Raw genomic sequence first — 18789 nt, forward strand, 5'->3', positions numbered from 1 at the left:
TTTGAATTTTTGAGGTAAAATAGATCATTTAATATGCTGCAGCATTGCATGCAACAATCATTGTCAAATAAATCCCATCTGTTGTCCAGCAATTGTTGAAGCAGTGGAGCACAGGGGAGGAGACATGTCGGGTTCTTGCTTTCCTGGCCCTCAACAAAATCTGCAGAAACAAGCAGGAAACGTATTTTGCCTCTATTGTAAAGGTGAGTTATAGATACCACAGGACAAAATGTTTCAAATACAAAAAAAATTTAGGCCGCCATTTAAATCTAACCTTTGCTTTGATCGTGTCTGTCTCCAGCAAATGTACATTTCCTACGTGCAAAACTGCAAGTTCACGTCTCCCAATGCGCTGCCCATGATCAACTTCATGCAGCGTACTCTAACAGAGATGTACTCTCTGAACACGCAGGCCACTTACCAGCAGGCCTTCATCTACATCCGACAGCTGGCAATCCATCTAAGGAATGCCATGACCATGAAGAAAAAGGTTAGTTTTCTGATGTGGTGCCTAGGATATAAGGGGGGCAGACTGTCACACCATAGGACTTTTCGGAATGCGCTGTTAAATGACAGGAGGCTTGGAGATGATGGCTGCCACTCTGCCACATCGGCACTGTCACTTAACAGAGTTTCTTGCAACTTGCACACAGTAATGTTTGTCTAAGCAACAAATCTAACAAAAACACAATTGGTTGACATGTGTCACCATAACTGGTTTAAAAGCCCATATTTGTTTTACATTTGACCATATTTTTCACAATTACTAAGTTTACATTTTAAAAAAATGCTACTGGCCAGAATATAATGATTGCTGTTTGCGGCAGTCCTCAACCTGTCTCGACCACACGTATGCACGTGCACATGTACAAAAGCAGTCCAAGACAAGCAAAGAACAATTTGAAGTTATGTTGTCGTGATAGAATATATATTTGATGACAGCTAACGCTTGCTATCTAAATCGCTATCATTAGCTAACAACACTCAAAGTTATAGTGCTTGCAGGTGTTACGCACATACATAGTTAAATGTTACTGGTAAATAGATTATAAATTTTTAGCACATTTCTACCTTAAAGATATTCAAAGCACTTTGACACTATTCCCACATTCACCCAATCACACACACATTCACACACTGATGGTGGTAGCTGCCATGCAAGGCCCCAACCACGACCCATCAGAAGCAAGGGTGAAGTGTCTTGTCGAAGGACGCAACGTACGTGACAAGGATGGCTGAAGCTGGTATTGTCCCGGTTACGTCATTATGTCCCAGAAGCAGTAAGAGGGCAGGATATAGTGTGTAAAATACATTGGAAAACATTGTTGTAAATGTTGCAAACAGCCTCTTTAAGTTTTATCATGTATTCAAAAATATATATCTTATCCATTCTCGGTTAAGAAAGTGCTTTATTCTCTGCACCTGCACATAGTTGAAGGGGACCCTTGGTGATTTTCGTCGTTGCTGACTTATAAATGTTGTTACAATTTTGTTTAGTCATGTTAAACAATGCCAAAGCGTCAAATCATAAGCTCCATGCATTTGGCCGTGAACTTGCACGCAGTTGTAGATGCTTCTGCCTGTGGTGTTTTGCAGTTTTGTTTAAAAGATATGCTACCTTTTATGGAAAATGCTAACAGCGAATAATGCATGTACATGTACAAGCCAGTCTGCCCCACAACAAGAAGATAGGAAAATAAAGAATGAACTTGACTACAAATTAATAAAAATGGCAAACTAGCGCAAAGCTTTTCAGGTAAACCTCTACCATGGGGCTGTATAGCACGGTTGGTAGAGTGGCCGTGCCAGCAACTTGAGGGTTCCAAGTTCAATCCCCGCTTCTGCATATTTTGTAGACAAGTGGTTCTCAAATGGGGGTACGTGTACCCCTGGGGGTACTTGACGGTATGTCAAGAGGTATGTGAGATTTTTTTTTTTTTTTAAATATTCTAAAAATAGCAACAATTCAAAAATCCTTTATAAATATATTTATTGAATACTACTTCAACAACATATGAATGTAAGTTCATAAATTGTGAAAAGAAATGCAACAACGTAATAATCAGTGTTGACAGCTAGATTTTTTTGTGGACATGTTCCATAAATATTGATGTTGAAGATTTATTTTTTTTGTGAAGAAATGTTTAAAATTAAGTTCATGAATCCAGATGAATTTTTACTACAATCCCCAAAGAGGGCACTATAAGTTGATGATTACTTCTATGTGTAGAAATATTTATTTATAATTGAATCACTTGTTTATTTTATAGTAATTTTTATATCTTTTTTTCCAAATAGCTCAAGAAAGACCACTACAAATGAGCAATATTTTGCACTGTTATACAATTTAATGAATCAGAAACTGATGACATAGTGCTGTATTTTACTTCTTTATCTCTTTTTTTCAACAAAAAATGCTTTGCTCTTATCAGGGGGTACTTGAATTAAAAAAAATGTTAACAGGGGGTACATCACTGAAAAAAGGTTGAGAACCACGGTTCTAGACCACATGGAAGTGTTTAAAATGGAGATTAAGACATCATAGGTCCCCTTTAAAATATGTTAAGCAGTTGGTTTAAGATTACACCCTCAGTCTCCACCATTGGCACTACCTTGTTACTTCCACATGAAAAAGTAGGAGGTCAAAATTATGGCAAAATGTTCAGTGAGATACTGTAAATCTCACTTAACTATTTGTTTAAAAACAATAAATTAAGTCTTTCATAACAGTTCTATCATAACTCTTAAGAAATTACACAATTTCTATATAATTTCTAATTAACACTATTAAACTGTTTCTGTCAAATGTGTTTTTTCAGGATTCATACCAGTCAGTGTATAATTGGCAGTACATCCACTGTCTGTATTTGTGGTGTCGGGTCCTCAGCACCTTGCACTCAAGTGACGTCCTGCGGCCTCTGATCTATCCACTGTGCCAAGTCATCATTGGTACCATCAAGTAAGTGCTGCCTGTCACATAATCATAATTTTTGATTGACCATTTTCCAAAGAGTAGCAGGAAATGTTTTGTATAGCTGCTGTATCTTCATACTAACACCAGGTGGAGACATTGATCAGTGTGTTTTCTTCCTTAACAGGCTGGTGCCCACATCAAGGTACTATCCTCTGAGGATGCACTGTTGCAGAGCACTCACCTTGCTGTCTAGCAGCACCAACACATTTGTCCCAGTTCTCCCTTTCCTCTTAGAGGTAAGACCCCATCATGCTGCACTGTGTTGACATCTCATTGGTAATCATCTTTGCTTTTCTTCTTCAAACAAATGTACTTGGCCCTAGGGCTGCAACAACTAATCGATTAAATCGATTATAAAAATAGTTGGCGATTAATTTAGTCATCGATTCGTTGGATGTATGCAGTGCGCATGCGCTGAGGCTCTACTTTTTTCTTTTTTCCTTTCGTTCTTTCCTAAACCTTTATTTAGGAACTGCAACATTTACAAAAAGCTGAGAAACAATAATCAAAATTAGTACACAAAAGTAAAAAACAGCGCCAGGGCGGCGGCAGTAAGCCAGCCAATGATGTGTCATGTGCAGCTCACGTGACCAAGCCGTATTCTTTGTCTTGGAACATTTGAAAAATGGCGGAGGAAAGCAGGAGCAATAGTGTAAGTGCAATGCAGAAAAGTCTACGACCTAAGTCGTCAAAAGTGTGGGAATTCTTCACCCTAACCGCTGCAAAGAAGACCGTTTCCTGCAAAACGTGCAGCATCGACCTCGCGTGGCACGGAAGTACGACATTGCTTCGGGAGCACCTTAAGAGGAAGCATGTTTGATCCATGGGTGAAGAAAAAAACTCACGGCATTGTAACTTTTTAAGTCCATAGTCCGAGTACATAAGAATATAAATATAACAGTAAAAATAACAATATAACAAAAAAAAATAGGCAGCAGTGACCATGATATGAAAAAATTGTGCCTTTTACATCAGAAATTATTAAATAAATCAACTAAGTATGTATTGAGTTACATGTAAATGTTGCTACTATGTACGTTCATGATACGGTTTCTCTCATTTCAGAAATAAACAAGTCAGCATTAGAGACTTGGTACAAAGAAAGGTGTGCGCACCACAGCAAGCGGCTGCATTGACAGATAGTGTTGTAAATATGTTGGTAACTGACATGAGGCCACTATCAATGGTGGAGGATGACTGTTTCAGAAAAATAATTTACGTCCTCAACCCTGGTTACACTCTTCCCTCTAGGACCCATTTTACCAAACTGATGGAGAGGAAATATGAGCAGACATTTCCAGCTGTGTAAACTGACATTAAAGCCACCCAGAGCAAAATTGTTCTGACAACTGATGTGTGGACAAGTGTAGCCACCTTGGCAATACATGCCACTACATTGGAGACGAATGGAACATGAAGTCAATCTGCCTTACGACCATGCTACTAGAGGAAAGACATTCAGCATCAAACATTGCAGAATGGTTGGAATAGGTAGTAGGCAGGTTTGAAATTCCATCCATCCATCCATCCATTTTCTACCGCTTATTCCCTTTCGGGGTCGCGGGGGGCGCTGGCGCTTATCTCAGCTACAATCGGGCGGAAGGCGGGGAAATTCCCCTAAACAAAATTATTGCTATTGTGCATGACAATGGTGCACTTTATTAAAAAAAAAACAAAATTTTTCTAACACTTGCCTTGTTATTGTTATGTTTGGCAAGTCGAAAGGACATGGTGCCAGTGTGCGTTTTTTTAAAATAAAGTATTGGAAAGGATAGAAATGTAGTTTGTCTTTTTTATCCGATTATTAATCGATTAATAGAAGTAATAATCGACAGAATAATCGATAATCAAATTAATCGTTAGTTGCAGCCCTACCTGGCCCTAATTGAGTGGCTGTGCACAGACACCAAAGGGTGACTTTTTTAAAAGTCTGTCACAATGCCTAAGGAGCTTTTAACCAACCAAACTTAGCTTTCTGGTTAGATTTTTTTATTTTGACATTTTATTGTGATGTTTATGCCAGTTAAATCCTAGCACTTCTCATGTTTGACCTTTCAAGATAAAAGCATAAACAACAAACTAGGGCCTTTAATTGAGGTCAACTTGTTTGTCTTTCGTAACAAAACAAAAAAACTAAGGACCACTCAAGGCATCCGAGGCGTATTTTTTGTAACATGAAACAATTTAAACATTGATGTGCCAGAATGTTCCGCCAGGGGTTTAATGTGGAAAAACACAAGTGGTGTGTGACTAGTTTGCTCTTAACAGACCTGAAAATAGTGTGTTTGTGTGCGCAATGATTTTGTATGTGAGTTCCGTTGTCATACAAGATTGTTGATCGCCATCAATGTTAAAGTTTTTGTTTTTTTGTGTGCAAATGTGTGAGAGAAGAGACTTTTCCGCTACCAGCCAAGACCAGCTTCCCCTCTATGGGAGTGGTCTATGTGCGTGTTTATGTGCATGTAGCGATAAAGTCACGGTTGGGGTTTACACTTTGGTCCCAACACGCTGTGCAAACCACATCCTGTCTGCCGATGCCGTACCCCACACACCTTACTTGTACACACGCTCAGAAGCCCTTTCCCTTTTGCCATACCTTCCACAGGTATGTTTATTTGTGGTGCACACTATTTCCTGTATTTTTCTCATGTACTATTCCCCTTGTAAAAAGCCAAGCTGATGTAAGCGGTAGACTGCCACTGTTTTAATTAAAGCAGCAGTACCCCCCGCCCCCTCTTGTGTGTCTGTGTGTCCTCTTACATCGCCACGGGGGGTGTATGAGTTGGAGCTTCCTGCTTCAGCATCGTGCGTGCGCATCAGAGTTGGCCCATGCTGTCCCACTTCCCCCTGGTTCCCCCCACAGACCGCCACCACATCCTATGTTTATAAAGACAGCAGCGGCCAGCGACGCCGCTCTGCTTCGCACACACACTGAGCGCATTAACGACCACACAGGCGCACGTAACCACACAATGATAAGCGGGTGTCAGAAATAACTTCATACACGTGTACAGCAGAATTTCACTTCTGAATTTCGCACAACCGTGAGCAGAAAACAAGGCCAAGTTGTCGACATGTTGCCTGGATTGTGCAGCAAGAATATTAATATAAGAACACACTCACTCAATCACAGATATATATATATATATATATATATATATATATATATATATATATATATATATATATATATATATAAGTGTGTAGTCATTGCTCATGAACAGACAAACATTTGGACCGTCAAATTAAATTGCACATACTGACGATAGTGTTGGTGTAAAGATATATGTTTATCTTCAATTCAGTTCCGTTCAGTTACAGTTTATTTGGAACATGCATACGATACAATGTAATACATCATACATTTCCAGTTGTTTCATTACAGCACGTCCGAAAAGGAGTAGGAAGAAGCAGAGCTTATTTAATCCTACCCCTTTTCATACCATAGCAATTTTATCCCATTTCCTTGTTCTCTGTAACAGAACAGTGAACAAATAAATAATGAATAAATAATATACCATAGTAAGAAAACATATATCAAACACATAAATAATCTTTGTCTCAAAAAGGGTTCAAGGATCCATCCATCCATTTTCTACCGCTTGTCCCTTTCGGGATCGCGGGGGATGCTGGAGCCTATCTGAGCTACATTCGGGTGGTAAGTGGGCTTACACCTTGGACAAGATGTTTATCATAATTCTTGTTCTGTATACTTTGTGAACACTTGTAGTTTGAACAATCTCTTAAACTGAATCATATTGGTGCTTTGTTTGATTTATTTGGTTAATCCATTCCATAATTTAATTCCACATACGGATATACTAAAGGTTTTAAGTGTTGTACGACCATACAGATGTTTTAAATGAGATTTTCCTCTAAGGTACATAATTTAAGCTGTTTGCAAATGCACCAAATTGCTGAATTTAAATAATTGTGATTTAATAAGTATAGGGTTTGTATGTTCTCCATATCAAACATTATGTATTACTCTAATTGATCTTTTTTGTAACACACAGTGAATGAAGTGCACATTTGTAGTTGTTTCCTCATATTTCTACACAGTAACTCAGATATGATAACACTAGCAAGCAGTAAAGAATATGAAGTGATTTTTGGTCTAGAACATGATTAAAACTTAATTAATTATTGATGTGTTTCTTGCTACGTTGTTGTATATTTTTTACTTCCATCCGTCCATTTTCTACCGCTTATTCCTTTTGGGGTCGTGGGGGGCGCTGGCGCCTATCTCAGCTACAATCGGGCGGAAGGCGGTGTACACCCTGGACAAGTCGCCACCTCATTGCAGATATTTTTTACATGAGATTTCCAATTAATTTTATCATTTATTATTACACCCCAAAATGTGTTTTCTTTTACCCTTTCAATGTATACTCCGTCTATCTGTCTTTGTTTGACTTTCTCTTCTACTGCTACCAAATAGCATTATTTTAGTTTTGCTGAGATTCAAAGATAGTATTTTTTTGTCAAACCTTTTTAATTTGTTTATTTCTTCTGTTATTATTTGTATTAGCTTCTGTGTGTTCTCTCCTGAACAAAATGCAATTGTATCATCTGCAAACAATACTAACTTTAAGTCCTTTTGTAACTTTACAAATGTCATTTATATAGAGATTGAACAATTTTGGTCCAAGTATTGATCCCTGAGGTACGCCACAAAATATTTTCAGCTCTGTGGAAGTGTGTTCGCCTATCTTTACGTATTGCTTCTTATTGGTTAAATAGATTCTTACCCAGTTCAAGACCAACCCTCTGATTCCATACCTTATCTTTTATTTATAATTACTACTTTATGTGCTTGTGTATAAGAAATCAAACCATGACACTTTTCTAGTACACTGGAGTAAAGTATTAATTTTTTACTTCTGTTTGAAACGCTCACACCAGTCAAACAATGTGGACTTGTTTGCCCTGACTACCTCAGAGGTAGAAAAGCGCTTTACAAGTATAACCCATCTATTTAATCATTGATTGTTACAATACTGGAATTTTTGGGGTTTAGATCGAGGATGGTCAACGTCTATAAGGATAGGACCCTATCACCTGTCCTTAAACCAAGGGTGGTAAATATTGATGTATCATGTATGCATGCATGTTCAGGATAAACTCAACTCAACTCAACTTAATGTGTCAGCCAGGCTTGCCTAGCACCCACAGACCAAAATTGCATTTTGAATTTTAAGGCCAGAATGTTATCCTGTTTATTATGTATAAAGTGAATCTATTTTTCATATTAAGATAGCATGGCAAAAGGTTACTACACTAACGACTAAATATAAATATTTCTAAAACCATGTGTTCGACTACCTTCTTTTTTGTTTTGGATGCTGGAACACATTTATAGAGACGCTACCTTAAGTTCTAATTACCCTCACCCTTGCATAACCAAACAATTTCCTCATCCCTGTGATAATATGACGTCGTCATCATCGGCTCCCGCAGCTGCCATCATTTAATCTTGCTGACCACTAAAGCTCAGACTTAAAGCTATTGCCAAGTAAGCAGCCGCAGTCACAGTAAACACCGCTTCTAAGCACTGGCGTTCCAGCAAGGACAAAAGAGGATGAGGTTAGATTTAGACCTTTTCATAACTTGCCAAAACAAATGGAAACTAATCATGATTAATTCCATATTCATTCCCTGCCCGAAATATTGTAAAGGTGTTTTTGCTCAGGAATTAGAAGGCAAATGTTAAAGTAATATTTGCTGTAACTGTGAAATGAAACGTCCAGACATCTTTTGAACCGCAAACTTCTCGTTTATGTATCGTGTTGTGGTTTCTGGTCTTGCTTCAACTTACCTTTTTCATCCCTAGATCTTCCAGCAAGTAGACTTCAACAAGAAGCCAGGACGAATTAGCAAGAAGCCCATCAACTTTGCAGTCATCTTGAAGCTGAACAAAATCAATCTCATTGAGAAAGCGTACAAGGTATTACTGCCCGTGATGATCAAATACAACAAGAACTGTAATGTTTTGTCTGCATCCATTACAAAGCCGAAAAAAAAACCCACTACTCTTACTGCTGCTCTGCCAAAGATAAACGTCATTCAGCCTTAGTGATGTTATTCCTCCTGCTACTCGGCCATGCCAGCTACCTGAGGGTTCCTGGTTTGTTATGCGCCTTGGGTGAAATATGGAAATAGTGTCAAAGCACTTTGAGTACCTTGAAGGTTGAAAAGGATAGGGGCCTATCACCTGTCCTTACAAAGGGCGGGATGATCCATTACTACATACAACAAAAATTACCGTTAACTAATACTTAGACCTATTTTCTTCATGTACACACAGAACAGTCTCTTTACAACATCTTCTTATACCATAGTCAGTGAAAGGTAATCGACAAGAAAAACTACTACTACTAAAGATTTCATTATATTACACGTTTTTGGCCATCTGTAGCCAAGTTTTCAAATTGTAAAAAAAGAAAATTTAACACTGGTGCACTGTGATTTCTCAATGCACTTTAACTCAAATAAATTATTATGCCAGCATAATTTATGAGTCATGAAACCTTCTGAAATGGCTATAAACTCCCTTTGTGGTGTGAACTTCATTTTTCCTATCTTTAAAACAGTAGGGACCTCTGGCATTTTTGTAAAGGCTTTACGTAGCAGTAACAGCTATGAGTTTCCCCTGCTGGTAGTACTAATGATAATTTTTTATTTTTTAAATTAATCTCAGGCAAGGTTTGTATCCAGGCCATGTGTTTCTCATGTTTGGTTTAAATCGTTTTGACCACATTTGTGCATAAGGAGTTGATCGGTTGACTGATTCTGCTCCCAGTTAATGTTTTATGTAGGGCTGGGCGATATATCGACATACTCGATGTATCGTGGGTTTGTCTCTGTGCGACATAGAAAATGACTATATCGTGATATTTGAGTATACATTCTCACGTAGTTGCTTTTAGCTGTGGGCATTACACTACAGGCTCTTCTCACTCTTTGTTGTCTCTCCTTCTCACAGACATAAAACAAACGCACATTCTTACATACGTTACATATGTATACGCCCTCGCGGAGCAGAGGTAGCGGCATGGGTAACGTTAGCTGTGGTGCAAGTGATAATACAAGAGAAAGAAGGTGGGAATCTGGTAACAAATAGAGGAAGAATTAATTCCCAAGAAAAACAGCGGGGAGTACAAAGTCTGCTGGTGGGTTGGTTTCAAGTGGGAATATGTCGAACTGACAACCGTAATTTGTCAAGTGTGGGGCAAAATGGTTGCTACAAAATGTAGCATTACTGCTAATATGTAGCATCCTTTGAAAAGTCACCTGCTAGAGAATGATGAGTGCTTACTCCCCATGTCAACATCTACGTTCGGTGTCACACCAACAAAATGCCAAGGCAACCTTTTCCACATCAACACCGCATGAAAAAAATAGTCAACAACAGAAGGAGATAACGTCCGCAGGAACCTACCACATAGCGAAGGGCATACACTATTTAATTTCCTATTATGCAGCTAATTTTTATTTGACAGTTATTGAAATATCTTGTGTGACATCATGCACAAAAGTGCACTTTATTTGTTTTAAACTATTGTAGTGGTGTTCTGTCCAAAAAGTGCACTTTAGTTTATTGTTGTTTTGATATGTCATCTGAGTGACACGCACAAAAGTGCACTCATAGCTTGTTTTAAAATGTCTCTGACAATCTTGCACTTTCTGTTTTGAAATTACATGAATGTTTGTGCCACTGCTAAATAACTGTTTAATAAAAACAGTTTTGGTAAATTGTCTTAGTTGTGAGTTCCCTCTCTGCATGAAAGTTTAAAATGAGCATATATTAATGCAGTATGAACAAGAATGTTTTAATGTAGACACATGCAATCATCACACTGCTGTGATTATATGCATCAAGTGTTGATTCAAGGCTTAGACAAAATATCGAGATATATATCGTGTATCGTGACATGGCTTAAAAATATCGAAATATTAAAAAAAGGCCATATTGTCCAGCCCTAGTTTTATGTCACACACCTGTTGCTGTTTGTTTATTCCGTGTGTGTGTGTGTGTGTGTGCGTGCGTGCGTGCATGCGTGCGTGCGTGCGTGCGTATACCTCAAAGTCCCATTTTCAGGACTCTAAACGTGTCACAAAGTCACCACGCTCAGTGTTGCAGCCAAATGTATTGCGTCACAGCCCTCTGGGATTATTCCCTGCACATTTATGATGTCACCCCTTCCCCTCCCTGCTGTCGCCTGCTACACACAGACAGGCACACACAAGTTTTGTGTAAAATGCACTTACCTGTCTCCTGAGTGTTTACTCATTACTCAAACTTCATTACAGGGCAATTTATAAGCCATGTTTTTAAATTAGTTGTTTTAAATTATACTCATGTTTTGTGCACGCTGGCTACTTGCTTTATGTTTTTTCTTCAATTTTTTCTTGTTCAAAAAAACTTGCAAAGCATATATCATGTTGCATCTCTCTGTGCCTTTTAGGATGGCTTGATTGACCAGCTCTATGACTTGATGTTGGAATATTTTTACACGCAGTCTAATACTATCGGCTTCCCAGAGCTCGCCCTGCCTACTGTCCTCCAGGTAACATAACTCTTTCCCATGTTGGAGAATATTTCCAAAACCTTTCTACTTTTAATTTGGTCACCATCCAAGCTAATGAAGATGCGCTGGTGCTGCCTATCTTTTTAAATCTTCCTGAATTGACCGCACACCGGTTCCGTAGTTGTCCCTCAGTGTGCATGGACGTTCCTTCAGCATTTCCTTCTTTCTCACCCCTTACCCCCCCACCACCCATCTTCCTCCACCAGCTGAAAGCGTTCCTGAAAGAATGCAAAGTGGCCAATTACAGCAAGCCTGTGCGCCAACTTCTTGAGAAGGTGCAGGAAAACAGCAACTTCATCACGGCGCGGCGACAGAACGCCGCCTTTGGAGTGGGCAATAATGACGCTGTGGTGAGTAGAGTAGGAGGCGCGCTAAAAATATCACCTTGTTTTACCGCAAATTATAATCACAACACTCCTGTTTCAATGCTCTTTTGGGTGTCAAAATGTTGAAAATGGAAAAGGTTAATGTCAGCCAAATAGAAAAAGACAAGTCTGAATGTTTAGCTCTCCTGCGTTGTATTGAGCAGAATAATTCTACCGGAAGGAGCTTTCATAAGTCTTCAAAGATGTACCTCTTCGTCATGTCACTTTGCCTTCTTTGAACAGCAAACTAGTGGTGGCTGACTCAACAGTGCCTCTGCTGGGTGCAACAGAGTAGTGTCCAATTTACCAAGGCTTGATTGAATCAATTTGACAGTCGACCAGGTATTTGTACGTCAACAACAGTTTGGTAAACAACATAACCGCTTAGCATCTGCAGCAGCATCAACACGCCCGCTCTCAACTCGGTAAATGCTGTCGCCATGGCATCCGCTGCCTGGTAGCAGAGCAGTGGTGTCCCCGCAGGCAAAGGAAAAGTGCTATCACCTCACTCACTGCTGCTGTGCAAAAGGCCACGGCCCCCCTCTGGCCACTGCCGCCCTGCTGTCATGCCACCCAACCTGAAAGGCAGCGTAATTAATGATAGTCTGACTCCTTCCACCAATGGTGAACTCTCGTGTCTCTTTGTTGTCATTTACAGCACCTCACAAACTTGAGTACACCCCTCATATTTCTGCAAATATTTTCTTGCTGGTATATCTTTTATGAGATTACACTAAATAAATGTACATCTTGTGAAATGGTATACAATCTGTACTGTCCCCTCAGTAACTCAAAACAGTCATTGTCGTCTAAAATGCTGGCAACAAATGTGAGCGCAGCCCTAATTGAAATTATGCAAATTGGGCCCTGATTAACGGTTTTACCGCCCCGGTGACATGTGACTTGTTAAAAGGTCTCAGGTGTGTTAAATTAGGCGTTATTGCTCTTACACACTTACACTGAAAGTTCAACCTCATGGCAAAAAACTCTGTTGTCTGGATGTGGGGAAAAACATAATAGATGGTCTACACCAGGGGTCACCAACCCTTTTGAAACCAAGAGCTACTTCTTGGGTACTGATTAATGTGAAAGGCTACCAGTTTTATACACACTTAAATAAATTGCCAGAAATAGCCAATTTGCTCAATTTGCCTTTAATAAATAAATCTATATATATAAAAAACTGGGTATTTCTGTCGTACATTTTTTTTCATTTTATGCAAGGTTTTTTGTACAGAATAAATGATGAAAAAAACACTTAATTGAACGATTTAAAAGAGGAGAAAACACAAAAAAAATGAAAATTAAATTTTGAAACATAGTTTATCTTCAATTTCGACTCTTTAAAATTCAACCGAAAAAAATTAAGAGAAAAACTAGTTAAATCGAATCTTTTTGAAAAAATTTTAAAAATAATTTATGGAACATCATTAGTAATTTTTCCTGATTAAGATTAATTTTAGAATTTTGATGGCATGTTTTAAATGGGTTAAAATCCAATCTGCACTTTGTTAGAATATATAACAAATTGGACCAAGCTATATTTCTAACAAAGACGAATCATTATTTCTTCTAGATTTTCCAGAACAAAAATTTTAAAAGAAATTCAAAAGACTTTGAAATAAGATTCAAATTTGTTTCTACAGATTTTCTATATTTGCCAGAATATTTTTTTTGAATTTTAAGGGACGGCGTGGCGCAGTGGGGAGAGTGGCCGTGCGCAACCCGAGCGTCCCTGGTTCAATTCCCACCTAGTACCAACCTCGTCACGTCCGTTGTGTCCTGAGCAAGACACTTCACCCTTGCTCCTGATGGGTGCTGGTTGGCGCCTTGCATGGCAGCTCCCTCCATCAGTGTGTGAATGTGTGTGTGAATGGGTAAATGTGGAAGTAGTTTCAAAGCGCTTTGAGTACCTTGAAGGTAGAAAAGCGCTATACAAGTACAACCATTTATTTTTATTTTTAATCATAATAAGTTTGAAGAAATATTTCACAAATATTCTTTGTCGAAAAAACAGAAGCTAAAATGAAGAATCAAATTCAAATGTAGTTATTATTCTTTACAATAAAAAATACAAAAAATATTTTAAAATTGATTTAAATTGTCAGGAAAGAAGAGGAAGGAATTTAAAAGGTATATGTGTTTAAAAATGCTAAAATAATTTTTAAGGTTGTATTTTTTCTCTAAAATTGTCTTTCTTAAAGTTATAAAAAGCAAAGTAAAAAAATGAATGAATTTATTTAAACAAGTGAAGACCAAGTCTTTGAAATATTTTCTTGGATTTTCAAATTCTATTTGAGTTTTGTCTCTCTTAGAATTAAAAATGTCGAGCAAAGCGAGGCAGGCTTGCTAGTAAATAAATACAATTTAAAAAATACAAGCAGCTCACTGGTAAGTGCTGCTATTTGAGCTATTTTTAGAACAGGCCAGGGGGCTACTCATCTGGGCCTTACGGGCTACCTGGTGCCCGCGGGCACCGCGTTGGTGACCCCTGGTCTACACAAAGAGAAAATGACAATACCCTGATAGCCACCAGCTCCGTTTCAGGGTAAGACCATACAGTGCTTTAACAGTACAAGTTTTACTCAGAACGTGTCTCTCAAGGGTCCATCAAAGAACTTAAAAGGGAACTGCACTTTTATGTTGACAGTTTTTCAACATAATGATCCCAAACACATCTCCAAGATGTGAAGAAGTTCCTTTGGTAAAGAAGCTGAGGGTAAAGACGATGAACTGGTTAAGAATGTCCCCAGCCCTGAACTCTGTTGAGCATCTGTGGGGCATTCTTAAACAGAAGGTTGTGGACCGCAAGATCTCTAACATCCACCATGATGGTGCTATGATAAGTAAATTTGTGAATTCCATGCGCATGAAAGTTAAGGAAGAGCTGGAAAATGATAGTAGCTATGCAAAATATTTAGGGGGACATTACATTTACACCGTTGTACAAGCTGTACAGTACTGAACACTCTACATTCTATCAAAGTGTGTATTTCAGGGTTTGTCCAATGAAAATATAAAATATTTGAAGGAATGTGAGGAGTTTTACTCACTTTGGTGAGCTGCTGCATGCCTATATTTTGTATGCCAGCAACAATGACAGAAGTAACAACATAGTTGAATATTAGGCAGTGGATATAAAACATAGAAGCCTTTGCTATAAAACATTAGAAATAAATAGTGTAAGATAAGAGTGATCTTGGGATTGGATCAAGGCCAATGTTTGCCTTTTTTGCTGATGAGCTGCCGTGCCGGCTAATCTTTACCTCTGCTGTGTCATAGCGTTTACTTGTCCTAAGATTATACCCATGTGAAGGATTTATTCAAAAGGGATGTACGCTCAGGCGAAACATTTACATTTCTGATTCATTTTTTACACACATATGAATTGCATGAATCCCCGGAGTGTGTGCGTCTTGTCTATCGTCTATCCACAGTGTGAAGACGCTTTTAAGGTACCAATTCTCACCACCATGGCATTAAATAAACTATGTTTCTTTTAAGTAGCATTATCACTGGAGGACAAGAGGAAAATTAATGGCTACACACATACCAAGCAGGATGACACAAGAAGCTAACCGCTAAAGCTGCATTGTAAAGTAGGAGTGATTGCCCTGGTTGACTATTGATACCAAGTATAGTATTTTGCTGTCTCATATATTTTGTGTGCTGGTATGACAATAAAGTTCCTTGAATCCTTGATAATAAACAATACTAAAGTGATTCAATCGATAGTTTTCTTCTTTTTCCTATTTAAAAATATGTTTTGGGTTGTTTTTGTCATTGTTTACAAACTCCGGGAGTAAGACTCTTGATACAGGAATGATTTGATGGGCAAAACCCAAATGATGTAAATGGTAGCCTGTAGTAATTTTTGTTTTTTTTAAGCTATTGTGAACTAGGCGCTTTTATTTTGTTAAAAAAGTTGTATGGCGAATTCAATACATCACATTTTATACATAATCTGATTTGAAAAAATATCAGCGCATTCTGAATGTTAATAAAATAAGTTATAAAAATGTGTTACTCTGTTTAATTTAGTTACTTGCCAAAAAAAAAAAAAAAATCATTTTAAATTCTAGAATCTATTGTCAAAGTATTGGATTGGTAATCAAAATCGTATCAGGTCTGAAGACAAAAAATCGGATCGGAATAGGAGGCCAAACATGTTGATGGGGATATCCCAAGTAAGAAGTTAAAGACATTTTGCACTCACTATATGCCTTTGCCCTCTGCCAGGTGGCTTGGGAGAAAGATTTGCAGAATGAGGGGACTCCACTCAGCAAGTACTACTTGCAGTGGAAGAAGCTGAGGGAGAAGGAGATTCAGTTGGAGATCTCTGGCAAAGAACGGGTAAATATTGGACCGCATCGCACTGGTTATTTAATGCTTTTTCTTTACACTTTTTACATTATGACCTCAAACTAATTCGTCAAAAAAAAAAATTAATATTTAATTGTGATCAATCATACTACGACATCAAGCTGTTGTATTGATTTTGCTTTCTGTTTCGGCACAGATGGAAGACCTGAACTTCCCAGCGATCAAACGTAAGAAGATTCAGGAGAAGAAAGCAGAGGACAAGAAAGAGTTTAAGGATTTGTTTGAGTCAGACTCGGACGATGATGGAGATGACGACACAGGACTCAAAAGAAAAGGTAAGAAGTTTTGCCATTTACAAAACTATATTACCCCATTATTGGAAAGAATAATATTCCTCAAATATCGCAGTTAAACCTTTAGTCTAAGACTTAAATGAGCTCAGCTTTTGCGTTTTATGTAGCACTTTTTCCCGAACAGCTCTCTGACTTGCTGGCTGCTATACGTGTCTTCACTTGTCTTCTTCAATTCTACTACTGCTGATCATTGGTGAACTACTGTTTACACTTGTATGGCAGTTAAGAATCAGGAAAAAAATTGAGCTTCTTGAGCCACAGAAGAAGAAAACCTAGTTTTAGAATATATCAATTAGGGCTGTCAAACAATTAAAATATTAATTTGCGATTAATCACATTTTTTTCATAGTTAACTTGAAATGGATCTAGATTAATCGCAAATAGGTATAATTTTTCATCATTAATAAGTGTACCGTTGACATATAATTTTCAGGGAGTGGGGGGGGCTATCCAAACTGTAATCTGTGATATTTCCACCTGAATAAATGCTTCTGAGATTCTGCACATTAGATGGTGTACAAGTTAATGGTCTTCAAATTGCTGCATGACAATGTTTTAACCTTCTCTAAGAATTAATTAAATGCTTGCTAATCATTCTGTATTTGTGGACTGGACCAGAATATGTTATAAAATAATTTACACAATATTTCAGCAAGCCAGAACTCTCCAATCCTTTTAGTCACTCTTCTTTAAAAGAGCCCGTTGTTATCATAAAATTGGTAATAAAAGCTAAAAAGAAAGTCAGACTTTTTGTTTTCTCCTGGACGCTACAATACATTATATGACTTTATTTTGTTAGGTCTGGTGGCAAATATGAAGCCGGAGATTAAGGAGAAACCCTAGGTGTTGTTGAACTGGGGTTCAACACCTAGTTGAACCCTAGGTGTTGTTGTAGTGTAGCGCTTTTATTTTGAAGCCTGATAAGTATGTGATTAGTTTTAAGTGCCTTGACATGTATTGATGTCGAATCAACTTTTTGCAAAAAAAATGTCTTCTTTCGACATCCTGCCGATTGTTTGTCATTTCTGTTGAGATTTTATGTCATCTTACATACTAAAGCAGTCACAGTAGCAATTTAAATATTATCACTGCACCTTAACCGTAATCTGAACATGGAAGTGAAGCACCACCCACCTCTTTCAACACGACTGCATTTGCTGTAGGAATGTCGCCTTTTCTCACGGCGAAAAATAGTATTTTATTGGCGGGAGAACAACTTGCCATGGCTTTTAACCTGATATTTCCATAAGTTATTTTTCTTTTGTCCATTTCTGCTTGCATGTGGCTTGTCAGTAGCAAGTGAACTGCAGCCAAGTTCCCCCGCTATGGCACGGCTCCAGTGTCAAAAACAGGGGTGGGCAATTAATTTTTACCGGGGCTGCATGAGCAACCCGAGCATTGCTGGAGGGCCACACCGACAATATTTCAATTAAATTTTGCTGAAATTATTTTTAATATACCGTAAGATAAATAATAATAATTTCATTTAACCTAACTTAACTTTATACAAAAGCAGATTGCTTTTGATGGTTTTATTTTTAACACTGTCTTACACAACACTTCCTGATGTATAATACAAAGCAAAAATGTCAATTTCTGTCACTTCATCCTGCATGCTTTTTAAAAGTCCAACATTTTTCCCCATCAGATTTGGACAACCATCTGTTGTCAAACCTGCCAGCTTGTCCCATATCAGTCCTAACATGTCCAAACATGCATTTGCCAATGTGAACAAGTCATTACCTGCGGTTGTCTCTTTAATTGACTGCATGGCTGCCAGCTCATCCGTGATTTGAAAGTCTACAGTTATCCCACGTAAGAAGATGAGCAGCTGGGCGGTGTCACGTACATCGCAGCTCTCAACCAAAGCCAGCAAAAAACAGTCAAAGTCGGCCGTTCTGTTCTTCAGCTGGAGCTCCAAGTTTCCAGCGATGGTCTCAACCCGCCTCTTTACAATGCGTCTGGAGAGTGACACGTTCTCAAATACGCCCCTCTTCTCCGGGCATATCAGTGCAACAGAGTCCAATAAGCACTCCTTAATGAACTCTCCATCAGAAAACGCTCTACTTTTTCTGGCTATTTTGTGAGACATTACGAAACTTGTCCTGATGGCTGCATATCTGGGGGTGTGAAATTTGGCAAAAAGTTTTACTATCAACGCGCCAGCCTCCCTTGCGCGCTCT

General features: G+C 38.3%; 1 protein-coding gene across 3 annotated transcripts in view; it reads left to right on the forward strand.

The window, feature by feature from the left end:
- Positions 1–18789, forward strand: part of noc2l (NOC2-like nucleolar associated transcriptional repressor) — a 48799-nt gene that overhangs the window by 12734 nt on the left and 17276 nt on the right. For all 3 annotated transcript variants that reach the window (XM_061903954.1, XM_061903953.1, XM_061903955.1), the window contains 9 exons: positions 90–203; positions 302–490; positions 2820–2959; positions 3099–3210; positions 8808–8921; positions 11443–11544; positions 11772–11915; positions 16170–16283; positions 16450–16588. In XM_061903954.1, coding sequence (XP_061759938.1) covers positions 90–203; positions 302–490; positions 2820–2959; positions 3099–3210; positions 8808–8921; positions 11443–11544; positions 11772–11915; positions 16170–16283; positions 16450–16588 — 1168 coding nt within the window. The remainder of the gene's footprint in view (positions 1–89; positions 204–301; positions 491–2819; positions 2960–3098; positions 3211–8807; positions 8922–11442; positions 11545–11771; positions 11916–16169; positions 16284–16449; positions 16589–18789) is intronic.

This window comes from Nerophis ophidion, linkage group LG06 (genome assembly GCF_033978795.1).
Source record: "Nerophis ophidion isolate RoL-2023_Sa linkage group LG06, RoL_Noph_v1.0, whole genome shotgun sequence".
In the NCBI taxonomy this organism is placed as follows: Eukaryota; Metazoa; Chordata; class Actinopteri; order Syngnathiformes; family Syngnathidae; genus Nerophis; species Nerophis ophidion.